The sequence below is a fragment of the Nelumbo lutea genome, chromosome 1, assembly GCF_056320005.1.
Source record: "Nelumbo lutea isolate HS-2025 chromosome 1, American lotus-T2T, whole genome shotgun sequence".
Classification (NCBI taxonomy): domain Eukaryota; kingdom Viridiplantae; phylum Streptophyta; class Magnoliopsida; order Proteales; family Nelumbonaceae; genus Nelumbo; species Nelumbo lutea.
The window spans coordinates 89,968,757-89,983,960 of NC_142684.1; the positions used below are offsets into that span (position 1 = coordinate 89,968,757).

Genomic DNA, 15,204 nt, shown 5'->3' on the forward strand with positions numbered 1-15,204 from the left:
GGCGGGTGGGCTGGCAGCACATGGACATTGGTGGCCATCAAGGCATTCCAATCCAAAAGTCTTTGAATTCCGAAACCCAATCTATATCTATATATATATATTAAAATTGGATTTCTTCTTTCAGAAAACCCTTTATTCTATTTTTTTGTTTTTCTAATTTTTTTATTTTTTTAATCCATGTAATTATCTCACAACCAATCTTTAGGAAGCTTGGGAACGTTTGGACAATACTTTTCATAATTACAGTATTTTTCTAATTTTTAATAATTAACATTATTTTAAAAATACAGTATTTCTTAATTAACAGTATTAATTACAATATTAAATTAATTAGCAGTAATTTTAATAAATACAGTATTTTGTAAATTACATTATTTAGTTAAAAACAATGTATTTATTAAATAACGGTATTTAAAAAAAACCAAAAAATATGTAACTATGTTTATGAAAATATGAAAATGTGTAATTAACAGTATTTAATTTACACTATTTAATAAATACATTACTTTTAAAAAATAATATACTTTTAACTAAAAGTAATTAACATTAATCAATTAGGTTGATTAACATTAACAATAATTAATTACTGTTAATTACTTTTAATGAATTAATTATTATTAATACAACATAATTGATTACCGTTAATATTACCAGTATTTATTAAATTTAGTATTTACTAATTAGATTAATTTAATAATTAAAATATTTTTTATAATTTCAGTATTTTTCAGAATTTTTAATAAAATATATTTAATGACATTTATATAATTACAATATTTTATAAATACAGTATTTATTAATTACAAGTATTAGTAATTACTGTATTTATTAAAATAATGTATTTATTAATTAACATTAATTTAATAAAAATATATTTATTAAATAACAGTATTTTCAAAACAAAAACCAAAAATAAACTGCAAATAAAAGTAATTTATTTATTAAATAACAGTATTTTCAAAAAAAGAAAATTAATAGTAATTATTTTTTATAATTAACAGTATTTTGATAATTGTTAATAATTAACATTCTTCTAAAAAATACTGTATCTATTAATTAACAGTATTGAATACAGTATTCAATTTACACTATTTAATTATAATAATAAGTGATTATCACAAAATTAACCGTAATTATTTTGATTTACACTATTTAATAAATACATTATTTAAAAAAAATGATATATTTTTAATTAAAAGTAATTAACACTAATTATTGTAATTAACGGTAATTATAATCTAAGCTATAAATAGCATAAAATTACACATAATTATCTGGTAATTATATTTAATTAGTTTTAGCCAAGAAATTACCAGTATATTTTCTGAAAATATGATGATTTCCAGAAATTTATATATATATATATATATATTAAAACTAGACATGCCATGTCAACATGTCTCTCCTTTCTCCCCCACTCTTTTCCTAATTTCTCAGAATTTTGAAATTTCTATTTTCTTAATCCACATAATATCACTTAAACCAATAAGATGAGTTTGCAGCGAGATGTTTTGTAGGAGGTGTTTGGGCTTCCAATGCACCTCCTGCCACAGGCTTTTATTTCAAGGATACTCCAAACTCTTCTCTATCTTCTTCCAATGCATCTCACTCAAAGTTACAAAGCCACCGCAGACATTAAAAATCTGAGATTGGTGAACACAAAAGAATAAAGCCACATCCTCCAGTGTTTTTACCGTTATTCAGTGAACACATATCAGGTATTTTTAGATTATGTTTTCTATTTTTCTTGGGTGTTAAATCCTATTTTTTGAAAGTAAACTTTGTATCGTTCTTTAGTTTTTTATCATATTGTATTGTGTTCACAGAAAGTAAACTCTGTGAGAACGTTGGAGATAAATCCTATTTCAATAGTTTCAAGTACGTTGAAAATAAAGTTTTGAAGAAGTTTACAGATTGGTAATGAGAACGTTGGAGATAAATTTTAGGTTAGTAATTTTTTCTTTGTTTTTTGTTTTTCATCTTATAGTAAGTTGGAGAGATAAGTTTCATTTTTCTTTGTTTTTCAATTTTCCTTTGAAATGCATTGCTTTTCCATTTTAGGGTGGTTTTCTTTGTCTTTCGTTTTTCTTCTTCCTTGGATTCTGAAATGCGACTTTGGTAACTCTTCTCCATTTTAGGTTGGTTTTCAGGCGTGCTTTTCACCCAGAAACACTTCATTCAAGTCGGTTCTGGCCTTTGAAAGCTTAATGTAAAATACATTAATGATATCTATTATGTTATAAATAGTATAAAATTACAAACTATAAATGATTTAATTAGAAGTATTTACAATTGCATTATTATTTTTAATTTTTAATAATTAACATTATTTTAAAAAATATAGTATTAATTAATTAATATTATTAATTGCAATATTTAATTAGAAGTATTTATAAATGAATTATTTCACATTTTTTACCAAAATCCCGTGATAAAAGTAAAGGCATGCCTGATTATTGACTCAATTGTTCTTCTATTAAACTGGACGCATTCTGGATCCTTGTAGGGCGGGCGGGCTGGCAGCACATGGATACTGGTGGCCATCAAAGCATTCCAATCAAAAGTCTTGAATCCTGAAACCCAGTATATATATAAGTGGTCTCAATTCTTATCTTCCAGCCAAGAGACTGAGGCCTGCTTATCCTTGCAACTCAATACATCAAAACTATTAGTGGCTCGGCGGGTCCCGTCATGGTGAAGATTTTTCTTCGGTCTGGAAATGGGCAACCCGAGCCCAAATCTGATTTTTTTTTTTCCTTTTTCCTGTTTTAAACCCAATGGATTATGCTGGTTCTTTTGTCGCAAAATACTAGGGCTGCAAATAGATCAGATTGAATCGGATATAGGTATATCTGATTTTAATTCAAATCAGATCATATCCATCAAATGTCTAATGGTTTCGAATTCATAAGAATTACAATTGAATATTAAATCTTATAAATAAATTTGACTAAAAATGATCAAAACATTATATATTATTAATAAAATAAACTAAGAATGACTTTAATATTATATTTAATGAACAAAATCAATTGAAAATTACTTGTATACAACTTGAACGTATGACAATTTAGTAAAAATACAATATTGAGACCTAACTTGAATAATAGATATAATATAATCTTTAAATACATATAAGCATATATGTTTACCGAATCGAATATATTGGATCGGATAGGGATAGGTCCATATTTGGTCGGATTCAATCACCTTTAGATCACATTTGAATTCAAATTCGGATAATCAGATACCGTTTACAGTCCTAAAAATAACCATCTCCAGCCTCAAAAAAAGTTAGAGAAACTATCATGTCAGAACTCAGAGCCACAGTGCAGTCATCTCAGCTCTCACAATATTAATTTGACAATAGATAAGAGCAAAAAAAAAAATAAAATAAATAACAACATTGTCAACGGAACTGCAACGTTGACAAAGAGGAAATTAAGAAATGGCGTAGAAGTAGATTTGGATTTCTAGGCATGTGAGCTCCAGGACATGGAAACGGAAGCCACCCAACCTCCAACTAGAGAAGCTACGGAGATCAATAAATGTAGGTCCATCCACAGCCATCTTTACTGATCGAGTTCATTCCTGAATTCAACTCATCTCTCCATCTTTTGATGCCTTTGTCAGCAAAGGCCAAGATGAGCTCTTCCTTTCCATCTTTTCTTCTTCTTCTTTTTCTCTTTCTAACCGTTGTGTTAGTCACTACTTCGTCTGTAGCTCAAGCTCAAACCCAGTTGAAGAACAGGAGCTTGAAATCTCCTTTCTCCGCCATCTATGTGTTCGGGGACTCAACTGTGGATCCTGGAAACAACAACTACATAAAAACTCTTCTTAAGAGCAATTTCACACCCTATGGAAGGGATTTTCCGAATCACAAGCCGACTGGAAGGTTCACCAACGGGAGGCTTGCCACAGATTTCATTGGTAAATTAATCCAGTTGACGTAGAATATGGTAATTGAGCTAAGCTAAGCTAGATTGTGAATGTGATTAACTTTTGGTAAATTGAATGCAGCTTCATATGTGGGACTCAAAGAATTCGTGCCACCTTACTTGGATAAGACACTAAGTCTGCAGGAGTTGATGACTGGAGTCAGTTTTGCCTCCGCCGGGTCCGGTTATGACCCACTCACGTCGCAACTGGCGGTCTGTCTCTGCTTCTTATGCAACATATCAGGGTGTATCGGCTGATACGTATCATATGGATGATCCTCCGATATGCTCCTATAGTAATTGTTTTGGGATCTGACCTTGTTTTAGACAGGTCTTATTATACGGATTTCCTGAACCAGTTTGACAAAAAAAAAAAAAAAAAAGAAAAACTAAAAGCGGCCAAAGCTACAGGCCGATACGCCTCCTCCCCAACTTCATAATCTCTGGTTCTGAATTTATATGGCCATTATCAATCTTCTCAAGTGTCCCAGTAAATTTACAATCGAATTGGTTGATTTGTTTTTGATGGACTTTGATTTTTGATTTCAGAGTGTAATTGACATATCTAAGCAGCTCGACTACTTCAGAGAGTACAAGACAAGGCTAGAACAGGCAATTGGAAAGAAGAAAACTGCTAATATCATAGAAAAGTCTGGGGTTGTCATCAGCTCTGGTTCTGACGATTTCATGTTCAATTACTTTTTGGTCCCAATTCGTCAACTGGAATTCACTGTCGATAGTTACCAGCAATTCCTGATGCAAAATCTCTGGCAGACAGTAAAGGTTTGGCTCCAATATCCTCTTATGATGCATGAAAGCCCTACGATGAGTTTTAGCTTTAGTCCCCACTCTTAATTTTTTTGAGATATAAGAGGGGGAAAGTTATTCCCATTAATCAATTTTACGGTGTTGTTTTCTTAGTAAGGTCTAAGCGTCATGCAAAGTTAGTTTCTTCTCTCTGGATATCATTTACCCCAATATTTAGTAAAACCCAAATAAATGATATACTCTTGGAGGGTAAATAACTTTTCCAGCTGGGAAAATGTTTACAAAATATAATGGGACATGTATTTTAAAATTGATTTTTTATAGGTAAAAACGTCATTATATAATTTACCTAAGAATGAAAAGAATATAAACAAATTAACTTATCCAAATAATTATTTCCCATGAGGAAATATTTAATTAGATGATTGTACTTATCAAATGGCCTTGAAAAATGAATGGAACTGGCATTCCTTATTTTAAGGACTTATCTCCTTTTTACAATTAAGAATTGGACTGCATTTGGCATTCCTTATTTTAAGGACTTATCTCCTTTTTACAGTTAAGAATTGGTATTCAATGAGGTATTTTAATTGCAAAAAAAAGGAGATAAGTCCTTAAAGTAAGGAATGCTAAATAAAGAGCCCAGATTTTCTACTCACTTTTCCTATCCACTTTCTATCTGCAGTGAATTGGAGTCACACATCTCTCAATTCATAATAGAGATGTGTGGCTCTAATTCACAGCGGGTAAAAAATGGATAGAAAAAGTGAATAGAAAATTCCGAGTGCCAAATACAGCATGGAAGCTAAGCACTTGATTGTGGTGGCAGAGTTTATGGAAGCTTGGAGTTCGAAAGATTGCAGTGGCTGGACTTCCTCCACTGGGTTGCTTGCCTCTGGTTATCACCCTTAACCCAATCAATACAAATGAAATCATAGAACGAGGTTGCATCGAGAAGTATTCATCTGCGGCAAGAGATTACAATCAGAAGCTCCAAGTTGAATTGGCAACCATGAAGAAACATTACGCAAAATTGGGGGGTCGAATAGTCTATGCGGACATATACCAACCATTACTCCAATTGATCCTAGGACACAAACAGTTTGGTAAGTCACCTAACCTGAATTCATGATATATATCGTGAGATGGTAGTAGAAAACCAGAACATGGTCATCAAGCTGCGCAAGGGGTGATGGACCGGGCTGGGCTGGGCCTCCTACTTGCTACAAAGAGCATCATGCAGTCCTGGGCCTTGTCTTAGGGCTGCAAATGGTATCGTATTCAAACTGGATTTCCTGCTCACTGCTCTTTATCCACACTTAACCTGCCGATGAATTGCAGCCATACATCGCCATCTTGCAATTTGAGATGTGTGGCTGCAATTTAATGCAATAATGCGTGTAGAGCGTGGGTAGAAAAAGTGATTAGATCATATTCCTATTGTCTAAAGTCAAATTCGAATTCAATCTCATTAAGACTTAAGAGTGATACAAAACTCCATTTGTTTATGATTTATACTCATATTGGATCAAATATGGATCCACGTACCCCTATCCAATTTGATTTGATTTATACAATGCTCATATGTACTTAGAATTTATATTGTACCTATTGGTTGGAATGTTGTGTTTTACTAAATTATCATAGGTTCAAATTTCATACCGTTTCTTACCAAACAAGTTTCATACAATTAAGTTTCAAATCATTTTGTTCATGGGATACAATGCCAAAGTCATTATTAGTTCATTTTATAAATAATATACAATATTTTGATCATTTTGACTCTAATTTGATTATACCATTCGATGTCGGATTGCTATCTGAACTCGATTCAAATTTAATATAAATCTATTGAATAAGATCTAATTCAAAAATATAAATGGTCAAATTTAGTCTGCCTATATCTGATTCAATTTGATCCATTTGTAGCCCTATCTGGCCTGGTTGGCCAAGACCACCACCGGCTTAAATATACCGGCCTGGTTGGCCGAAAATGGTCCGGTTCAGTTCTGGTAGGGGCTTATAACCTTATAAGGGCGGTCATATATAAGCTGATGAAACATGTTTATTGTGACAGAAAGCATTGATGATATGCCAATTTTGTTTTTGACATGGATGCAGGTTTTAAGGAGTGGAGGAGAGGATGCTGTGGAACAGGGCTGGTTGAAACAACGTTCTTGTGCAATCCCAAGTCTCCAGTTTGCCCGGATGCTTCTAAATACATCTTTTGGGATTCTGCTCACCCAACAGAGAGAACATACTTCCTCATATTCAACACCTTTAACGCCACTATTAATACCCTCCTAAATTAGGTCTCTTATTCAATCTTCCAACTTCTTCTTCATTATTGTCATCTTATGCTTTGTCACCACCTCTATGATCTGCTGCAGTCTTACAATTTAACCCACATATGTATAGATCGATGGAGGGCAAAGCTGTAATAAAAGATTCAAATTAATTTTTCTTTTTTTTTATATTCTTCAATAAACAAGTTTTAAGTATTTAGCCATGTTTCCTCTTTTCACTGAAAACGGGTCTCTTTCAGTGTGTCCGCATTGAATTTTTAACTAAAAATACGCACATAATGAAAATGACAATACTTATTTTGTTTTGTTTGGACGGAAAAGGTGGTAATAAATTAATAACTAAGCTTGAGCTCAATCTCTAGGCAGACAACTCTAACCCTAAATGTGGATTCGCTAAAAAAGTTTGGAGGTGGGGTGGATTGAAACTGAATTAAGCTAAATATCTAGTTATTTAAGTTTGGCTTGTCAATACACTATAATAAGGTTTGAGTTCAATTGGAGTTAGAGACTTGCCATTCATTCTCCAAGTGCCTCAAATTCATTTGCAACCAATGTTGTAGAATTAACAGTAGAAGTGTAGAACCATAAAAATTCCATTAATTTTTATTAACGGTGGGTCCCCATTAATTGACATCAATTGATTTTTTATTTCAAAACACTGACTTATTCACATTTCATTAGAGGTCATATACATCAAGTAATTTTCTCTTTTTTTTATTTTTTATTTTCAAACGCTGATATATCCACATTTTATTGGAGTGATACATCAACTGTTTTTCTTTTTTCTTTTTTTTTTGTTTTTTATTTCAAACTCTGGTTTATTCACATTTCATTAGGGGTCATACATCAACTACTCTTTTTATTTCAAACATTGGTTTATTAACGTTTCACCGGAGCCATACATCGTTTTTTTTTTTTTTTTTTACTTTAAACTATTGGGGTGCCCCTGCAATACAAGAACACATTAAATAGGCATAATAGGCAATTTAATTCATCTAGCAGATTTGAAGTTAGCTACTTGGGTAAATGAAGAAAATTAATTTAGTGTAATTTAATTAGTTAATTTAACTTAATTAAATATGATAAATTGATTAATTACTAATTTAATTAATCTAATTAAATACTTAAATTATATTAATTACTCAAAATTTAAAACAAATAGTTCTATAATTACAATTAATAACTTTAAATAAATAATAAAATCTTAAAAAATACATTTAAGCAAAACATATGATATGCACTAAGACATTTTAACAAGTGTATACTGTTGGGGGGTTGGAGGGGGAGGAATGGAAGGGAGTGGTTGAATTCTAGGAGAGAGAGAGAGAGAGAGATATGTAAATGAAAATGTTTTAAAATATTAGTTCGATTTTGTTTAGTGGAATTCAATTGAGATGTTGAAGAGATGTAAATGAAAAGGCCTGGCTTGACCCAAAAATTCTAGGCTTGGTCCTAGGTTTTGTGTTTAAACTTGGTTTGGGCCTAGCCCTACAAATTTTTAGCCCAAGCTTTGGCCTAATACTTTAACCCAGTCCGAGTTCACATTAGGCTCACGAATTTCCAAGTCAAGCTTGGGCCCAACCAACCTAAGCCCACCTAAATCAAAATTCAAGGCTTGGGCCTAGGTTTCTGTTGTTCAAGCTTGGCCTTCGGCTTGAGTGTGCATTAGGCCCACAAGTTTCCAAGTTGGGTTTGTTTCCAATACTTCAATCCCAACTTGGGGCTTGCCTAGATGGAACATAACTAAAAGACATAATTAATTAATTAACTAAAAATATATTAAAAGCAATTATTATCTTGTAAATAATATTAAAAGTTCACCCAATACTTCAATCCTAACTCGAGGCTTGCCTAAATGAAACATAATTAGAAGACTTAGTTAATTGATTAATTAATTATATTGATTAGTTGAAAAATATATTAAAAACATTTATTATCTTGTAAAAGTTTATGGAGAGAGTAGTTGAAGATATATGAAAATTTGAAAAATAGTATTATAGTAGGAGTGGATAGAGAGTCGACCCAACAAGAATTACTAAGGATTCGGAACTGAATCGAACTCGATATGGTCTGTAATTTTAAAGCTAGAACTGAACCGATCGATTCTCGGGTCAATTGAGTCTAACCTAATGGACCCGATTATAATAAACCTATTGAAAATAGTATATATATAATAGTAATTTATTTAATATATATTGCTTGGGTCGAGTTTGAATAAATTCATGACTGGGTGGAACCGACTCCAACTTGATAAGAATTGAGACAATATATTGGGAATCGAAACCGAACTAACCCAATCGGTTCGGGTCTATTTGGTCCAACTCAACCCACTGACAACTCTAGAGAGAGGTAATAAATGAAAAGTAAAGAGAGTAATAACATTTTTGTGACAATTTTGTAATTACATGTTGATGGCACTCTTATAATTAGTATTTAGTAGAAAACTCAATGTGACAAATAATGACATTTTTTGTAATTACATGAGAACTCAATGTCATATGCACAAATAAAAAATAGGCAATCATTGTTTTTAATGGCACTCTTGTACCTAGTAAAAAAACTCAAGGTTGTAATTAATAGAAAATTTAAGGAGACAAATAATGGCATTTTTGTAATTAGAAAATGTTCATGAACATCACACCAACCATTTGCGCCAAAATAGCAAAATATTTCACTTAAGCCTATATAACCTTCACACTCTAAGATTTCATTTCAAGTAAAATGGGCATTCTATTCGTACCCATTTTGCTTTTAGCATATACTAGCTGAGGGCCCTTGCAAAAGATAATATACTTCTACAATTACTTAGTTTATGAAACGAAGCGTCAGAAAAAATAAATTAATAAAAGCCACAAAACCCCCCTCTCTCTCTAGACACCTGTCTCTACTAGGTGGCACATTATCCCCATAGCTCCTCTCTCTCTCTCTCAACATTGGGCCCAAACAACCCTCTCTTTCTTTCTCCCCACAATTATGACACTAGGTCCCACACAATCCCTCTCCTAACACTAGGCCCCACTAGGTTCAACATAACCACTTCTTTCTCTCCCCTAACATTGGGCCCCATACAACTCCCTATCACTATCCTCCTGATTATGATACTAGGTCTCATACAACCCCCTCCCCCTCTCTGTCTCTCTCCCTCGTAATTGTGACACTTGGTCCCACACAAGCCATTCAATTCATTGTTGACCGAGTTGGTTTACCCATTTGAACCATCACACAGACATGATTCTAGACTCAATTATACTAAAACTGGGAATCGATAAAAAACCATCCAACGAGGCAGTTGGATTGTTGATGTGTTCAACTCGGTCATGGGTTGCACACTCAATCTATGTATAAACTTTCAAAGACCATAACTTTGCGTTTGGATGTTTGATTCGGGTAATTCTTTTTAAGGGAAATTTAGAGTTCAGTCAATGTCATGGATTTTTATTAGGTTTTTGGGTTTTATTTACCAACTCCACCTATGATTCACTATCCCCCCAATGAACTTCGATTCATTCTCCCACCTATTACTCTTCCAATTGTACTAAGGTTCATGGGTGGATTTAACAATAAGAACCCCCCCCCCCTTTTTTTTTTACTTTGGGTAACTTTTTGAGATCTATGCTCCCAAATTGTCATAGCCTCGTAGGCACCTTGCCTCACTATTTTCACAAAAAAAAACATTTTTTTTGGCTTAAATACTAATTTTTAATATTTTTTACAAATAAAAAATTAAGAGAACAAAATAGAAAACAATTGCAATGAAAAATTGTGAGATTTTGAAGATAAATTTTAAGAGATTTAAAATAAATTTTATTTAAAACTAATTAACTAACACTAGATATATTATAATATGACACTTGTACATATTATATATAATTTTGTATTATATAATGTATAAAATATATTTTATACAAAAATGACATAAAATACAAAATATTTCATATATTGAACATTTATACATTTAGGGTCCGTTTAGTTTGTTGTCAAAATCAGAATCAAAATCCTTCAGAATTGGAATCGAAATGGTCTATTCCCATAGTCTGTTTGGTTCATACAAGAATGGGAATGGAAATGGAAATGTGAATTGGAATCAGTAGGGATGGGATTTCATTCCCAAGGGAGGGGTAGGAAATGGTCATTCCCTCAAATAGGGGAATGCTATTTCAGTAGGAATGGGAATGAGATTTCGATCCCGTGCAACCAAACAGTTGGAATTGAAAAAGCCCATTCCGATTCTAACTCCAGACCCCTATTCATGTGAGCCAAGTGGGGCTTTATTATATAACAATTGTTAGGATCGACAATACAAAGGTAGTTAAGTCATTTGTCTATGTAATTAAAGTTGAATAGTATATTTTGTCTGAGTTTAAGTTGTGTGTCCCATACTAGGGACAATGTTGTCTTTTGTAATCCAACATATAGAGTAAAATACAAAGTGGGTCGACTGGGTGAAGTGACATTTCTTCTCTTAGACCAAACCCTTTCTTCTCCTCTTTCTCTCTTTTTTCTTCTTCTTTTTCTCTCTTCTTACCCGGAATTAAACTAGGATTAATCAATGTATTCACATGGTATTGAGCAAGTATAACAAGTTCAGATTTGCCCATATATTTTTTCTTTTTATTGCCAAGTTCTTTAGGGTTTTGTAGATTTCTCAAGAATTCCTTGGAGATTAAAGGAAAGGCTGCAAAGGAGTGATAATTTTTTCCTTTAGGAGGTTCCCATGCCTCCAATTTGTGGTGTGATGGTTGTTTGTAGTGATTTGTAGGAAGCTCTCTAATCGATGGTACGAAGAGAGCAGGTTCGGGTGGTACAATGTTTAGTCGAGTACAAATCTGGTTTGTGGTGTGCAATATAAGTGTTATAGTGTGATTCAATGGTTGATGGACTATAGATCTAGTACTAGGTGTGTGGTGTGATTTTGGAGGGTTTTTGTGGTGTTGAAAGTGGAGAATAACAAAGTGAATTATGGTTTTGTGGTGTGATATACTAGTGAGTGAAGAAAAAAAATCAGATATGGGAGATAGTAGTGAACACAAGTCTAGTGTTATTGTCCCCCCAATTACCTGAATGTTTAGATGGCATCTATCAAATTAAATGGTGAGAATTATGTGTGATGGGCTAAATCTATAAAAGTGTTTGTAAGAGACAAGAAAAAGGTGAAACATGTGAGAGAGGAAAAACCCTCTTTTGATTCTCTAGGGTTTAGTGATTGGGAACAGGATGATGTACAGATTATGACCTGGTTGTGGAATAGCATGGAACCTAAAATTAGTGTGAATTTTATGTTTCTTGATACAACTAAGGAAATCTAGGACCATGCTAAGAAACTCTATTCCGGCCAAGATAATACCACTAGAGTGTATCAACTTTACCAAGAGTACTTCAACCTGAAGTATGGTAATCAAAGCATAGAAGAATATTATGCAAGCACGAAGAATCTCCATAATGAGCTTAATGTGTATCATCCTTTAACTTGGGATGTTTAGGTTCAACAACAATAGGGAGAGCAACTTGATATGACAAGGTTTCTAGTGGGTTTAAAGGCTGAATATGAACCTATTCAAGCACAAATATTGGGTGTGTCTTCTCTCCCCTCTCTTGAGGAAGTGTTTGCCCATCTTCGAAAGATTTTTGTTGACCTTACAAAGTCTTTCTCTCTCTCGGACATGTTTGGTTTTGTGGTGACAAGAGAGGGAGGTCGTGGAGGTGGTTGTGGATTTCTAGGGAACCAAGGTGGTCCTATGTTTAACTGTCCTGGTGGTCGTAGTGGACGTAGGAAGTCAGGGGGATGTCGTGGTAGAGGAAGAAGTACTGGACTTAGAAAATGCACATACTATGGATTAGAGGGGCATACTGTTAATTACTTTTATGATTTACATGGTCCACCCAACACTTGGATTGATCATATTGTAATTAGTAGCAGTGGTACAATGAATGAGAACCAACAGACTGATAAGACCCCTTCTACTTCTACTACTGCTTATAGGAAGGAAATGGTGAGTGTCTTACTTAAGGTATATGAGAAGTTTCTTCAGATATCATCCCAGTAGAACACAACTACCCTTGCTCATTCAGGTATGGCTTGCTTGGCTTCAAAACCCCCCACACTAGATCATTGACTCTTGATGAAAGAATGGTAGGATCCATCTTATGGACACCAAAAAAGATTGCGGAATGGGTGGGCGAATTTCAAAAATTTTCCTACATTCTCCCAACTGGGAATCGTATTCCCTAAATTTAGAATACAATATTCAAGGATCCTACTTGAACCATAATCGAACTAGATCTGAACCAAAAAGAAAAGGGAGGATTATACCTGATTTGGAGAAGCAGTATCTCCCAAAGTTGGTGTTCACGACCAAAGAGCACACCAAGATCCGCTCCTGCTGAAGATGACACAGCTGTAGGTGGAACGGAACCAGTAGAGTGCATCCTACACACTGGATCCTTCTCAAGAACCCTCTGGAAACTCTGAGCACCAAATCTTTTACAGTATTTTCTGTAAGACTGATGTCAAGAATTGATTTCTTGATTTATTTCTTCTGCAAAGATCAAATCTTGCAAGAAGGAATGGCGGCGGCTGGAGGAGAACTCCTAGGATGAAGATGGCTAAATTGCTTCTCTTCTCTCTGGAGTGTGTATGAGATCTAATCTCAGTTCACAGGATGCTTTCTTGCTTGAACCCTTGGTTCGAAAACCTCTTTTATTTTTTTGGGTTTCTCCTCCTTTCTTCTTGATTAAGAAACCTTCTAAATTAATAGTTATCCCAAATCCAAATCAATATTTGGATAGGGGATTATCTTAATCCTATCTCCAGATTAAGTTAGCTTACTCTTGATTTTATCAGGAGGTTACCAGATTCAAATTTGATTTGAATTTGGTATCCCAGAGGATAATGTTAAATGCCCAATCCTTTTGCTAACATTAATCTCAGATCCGCCCCATAAATGGGTGACCATATCAGCCCAGTTCGAAATGGGCTTTTGGCCCATTAAGTGTTCAGTGCTTAACTAGTTTCCAATCAGTTGCCCAGTTAGGCTTCTTTGTATGGCGTGGGACCCAAACATTGATCTACACACCAGTCACATGGGTTCGGCCCATCCTTTATTACAAGGCCTAGCCTAATTCACTGAAAAGCTCAGTGAACCCCTGAGCCCATCACATGGACCCTATGGGCCAACAATTACATTAAGTGGTCCCTGGGCCAAGCCATCCAATAAAAACCCAGGGACTATGGGCAGGTGCAAGATTAGCCCATTATGTACTATTCTAAATGGTCTTATACTTAACCTCTCAACCCTTAATGATCAAGTACTACCCAACAAGAGAGGACCTCTCCCTCGACTATAAGGAATAGTGCCACACTCTCCACTCACATGGATCCTGGGAATTAAAACCATTTGCAAACATTTTTGAAATCGTACAAATATGTCTATGTATATATTAATTTTGCAAAAAAAAATTCCCACGATTAAAATCAACTGCCGGCAGTTTGGTTTCCATCATAGAGAGTGCATTCCCGATCATTACCTTTGTCCGACAAAGGGGCTGATCCTGTCACTATGATCACCCACTCAGATGAATTCTCAGACTGTCCCAACATACCCAGGTTTTAATCCCCGCTAAGGATCTCACTGATTGGCATATCAAAGATAGCCCGATCCGACATATAGTGAAGTGTCATAGTCGAGTCTAGGGGTCAGGTGTAACTTTCCAGTTTTGCCCATCTGTCTCCAAGGTCCAGGGCAATACTGGAAATCTGGTCCGGTTCAAGGATTCGAGTAATCCCATGCTGCATGTGATATGCAGTATCAGCTTTGGTAGGATAAATCTCCCCAGACTTATCCAATGACTGTGAACATTTAAAACTAACACGAGTCTCTATAAGTGTCCAGTTTTAGGGTCTTACACAGAATGATACCAAACAACATGAATCAAACATGCACTTTATTTATTTACACTAAATAACAAAAGTACATCAAATCGGATTGAAGCTAAGGGCATACAAAACTATCTAACAGTTCCCACTTGCACTTAGGTCCAATCTGGTACAAGCCAGAGTCTCATAATTTCCATGTGCTTCTCAAACACCTTCTGTGTTAGTGGCTTAGTCAATGGCTCTGCCACATTATTCACTGATGCTACATTTTGAATTAGGATGCCCCTCTACCAACGATCACCCATAGTACGTGGTACTT

General features: G+C 34.3%; 1 protein-coding gene across 1 annotated transcript; it reads left to right on the top strand.

The window, feature by feature from the left end:
• Positions 1-3,502: 3,502 nt before the first annotated feature.
• On the top strand, positions 3,503-7,182 carry LOC148876048 (GDSL esterase/lipase At5g45960-like). Its single transcript, XM_088969830.1, has 5 exons — positions 3,503-3,930; positions 4,021-4,151; positions 4,488-4,721; positions 5,536-5,812; positions 6,828-7,182. Exons 1-5 carry the CDS (start codon positions 3,621-3,623, stop codon positions 7,016-7,018), a joined length of 1,143 nt encoding a protein of 380 aa, XP_088825956.1. The 5' UTR covers positions 3,503-3,620; the 3' UTR covers positions 7,019-7,182.
• Positions 7,183-15,204: the final 8,022 nt, after the last annotated feature.

What these genes read in the sequence shown, in the direction of transcription:
- LOC148876048 (XM_088969830.1), top strand. Translation starts at nt 3,621, where the DNA reads ATGCCTTTGTCAGCAAAGGCCAAGATGAGCTCTTCCTTTCCATCTTTT. An exon ending in CACTCACGTCGCAACTGGCG is followed by an intron (nt 4,152 to 4,487) that starts GTCTGTCTCTGC and finishes TTTTGATTTCAG; the next exon opens with AGTGTAATTGACATATCTAA. An exon ending in ATCTCTGGCAGACAGTAAAG is followed by an intron (nt 4,722 to 5,535) that starts GTTTGGCTCCAA and finishes TTGTGGTGGCAG; the next exon opens with AGTTTATGGAAGCTTGGAGT.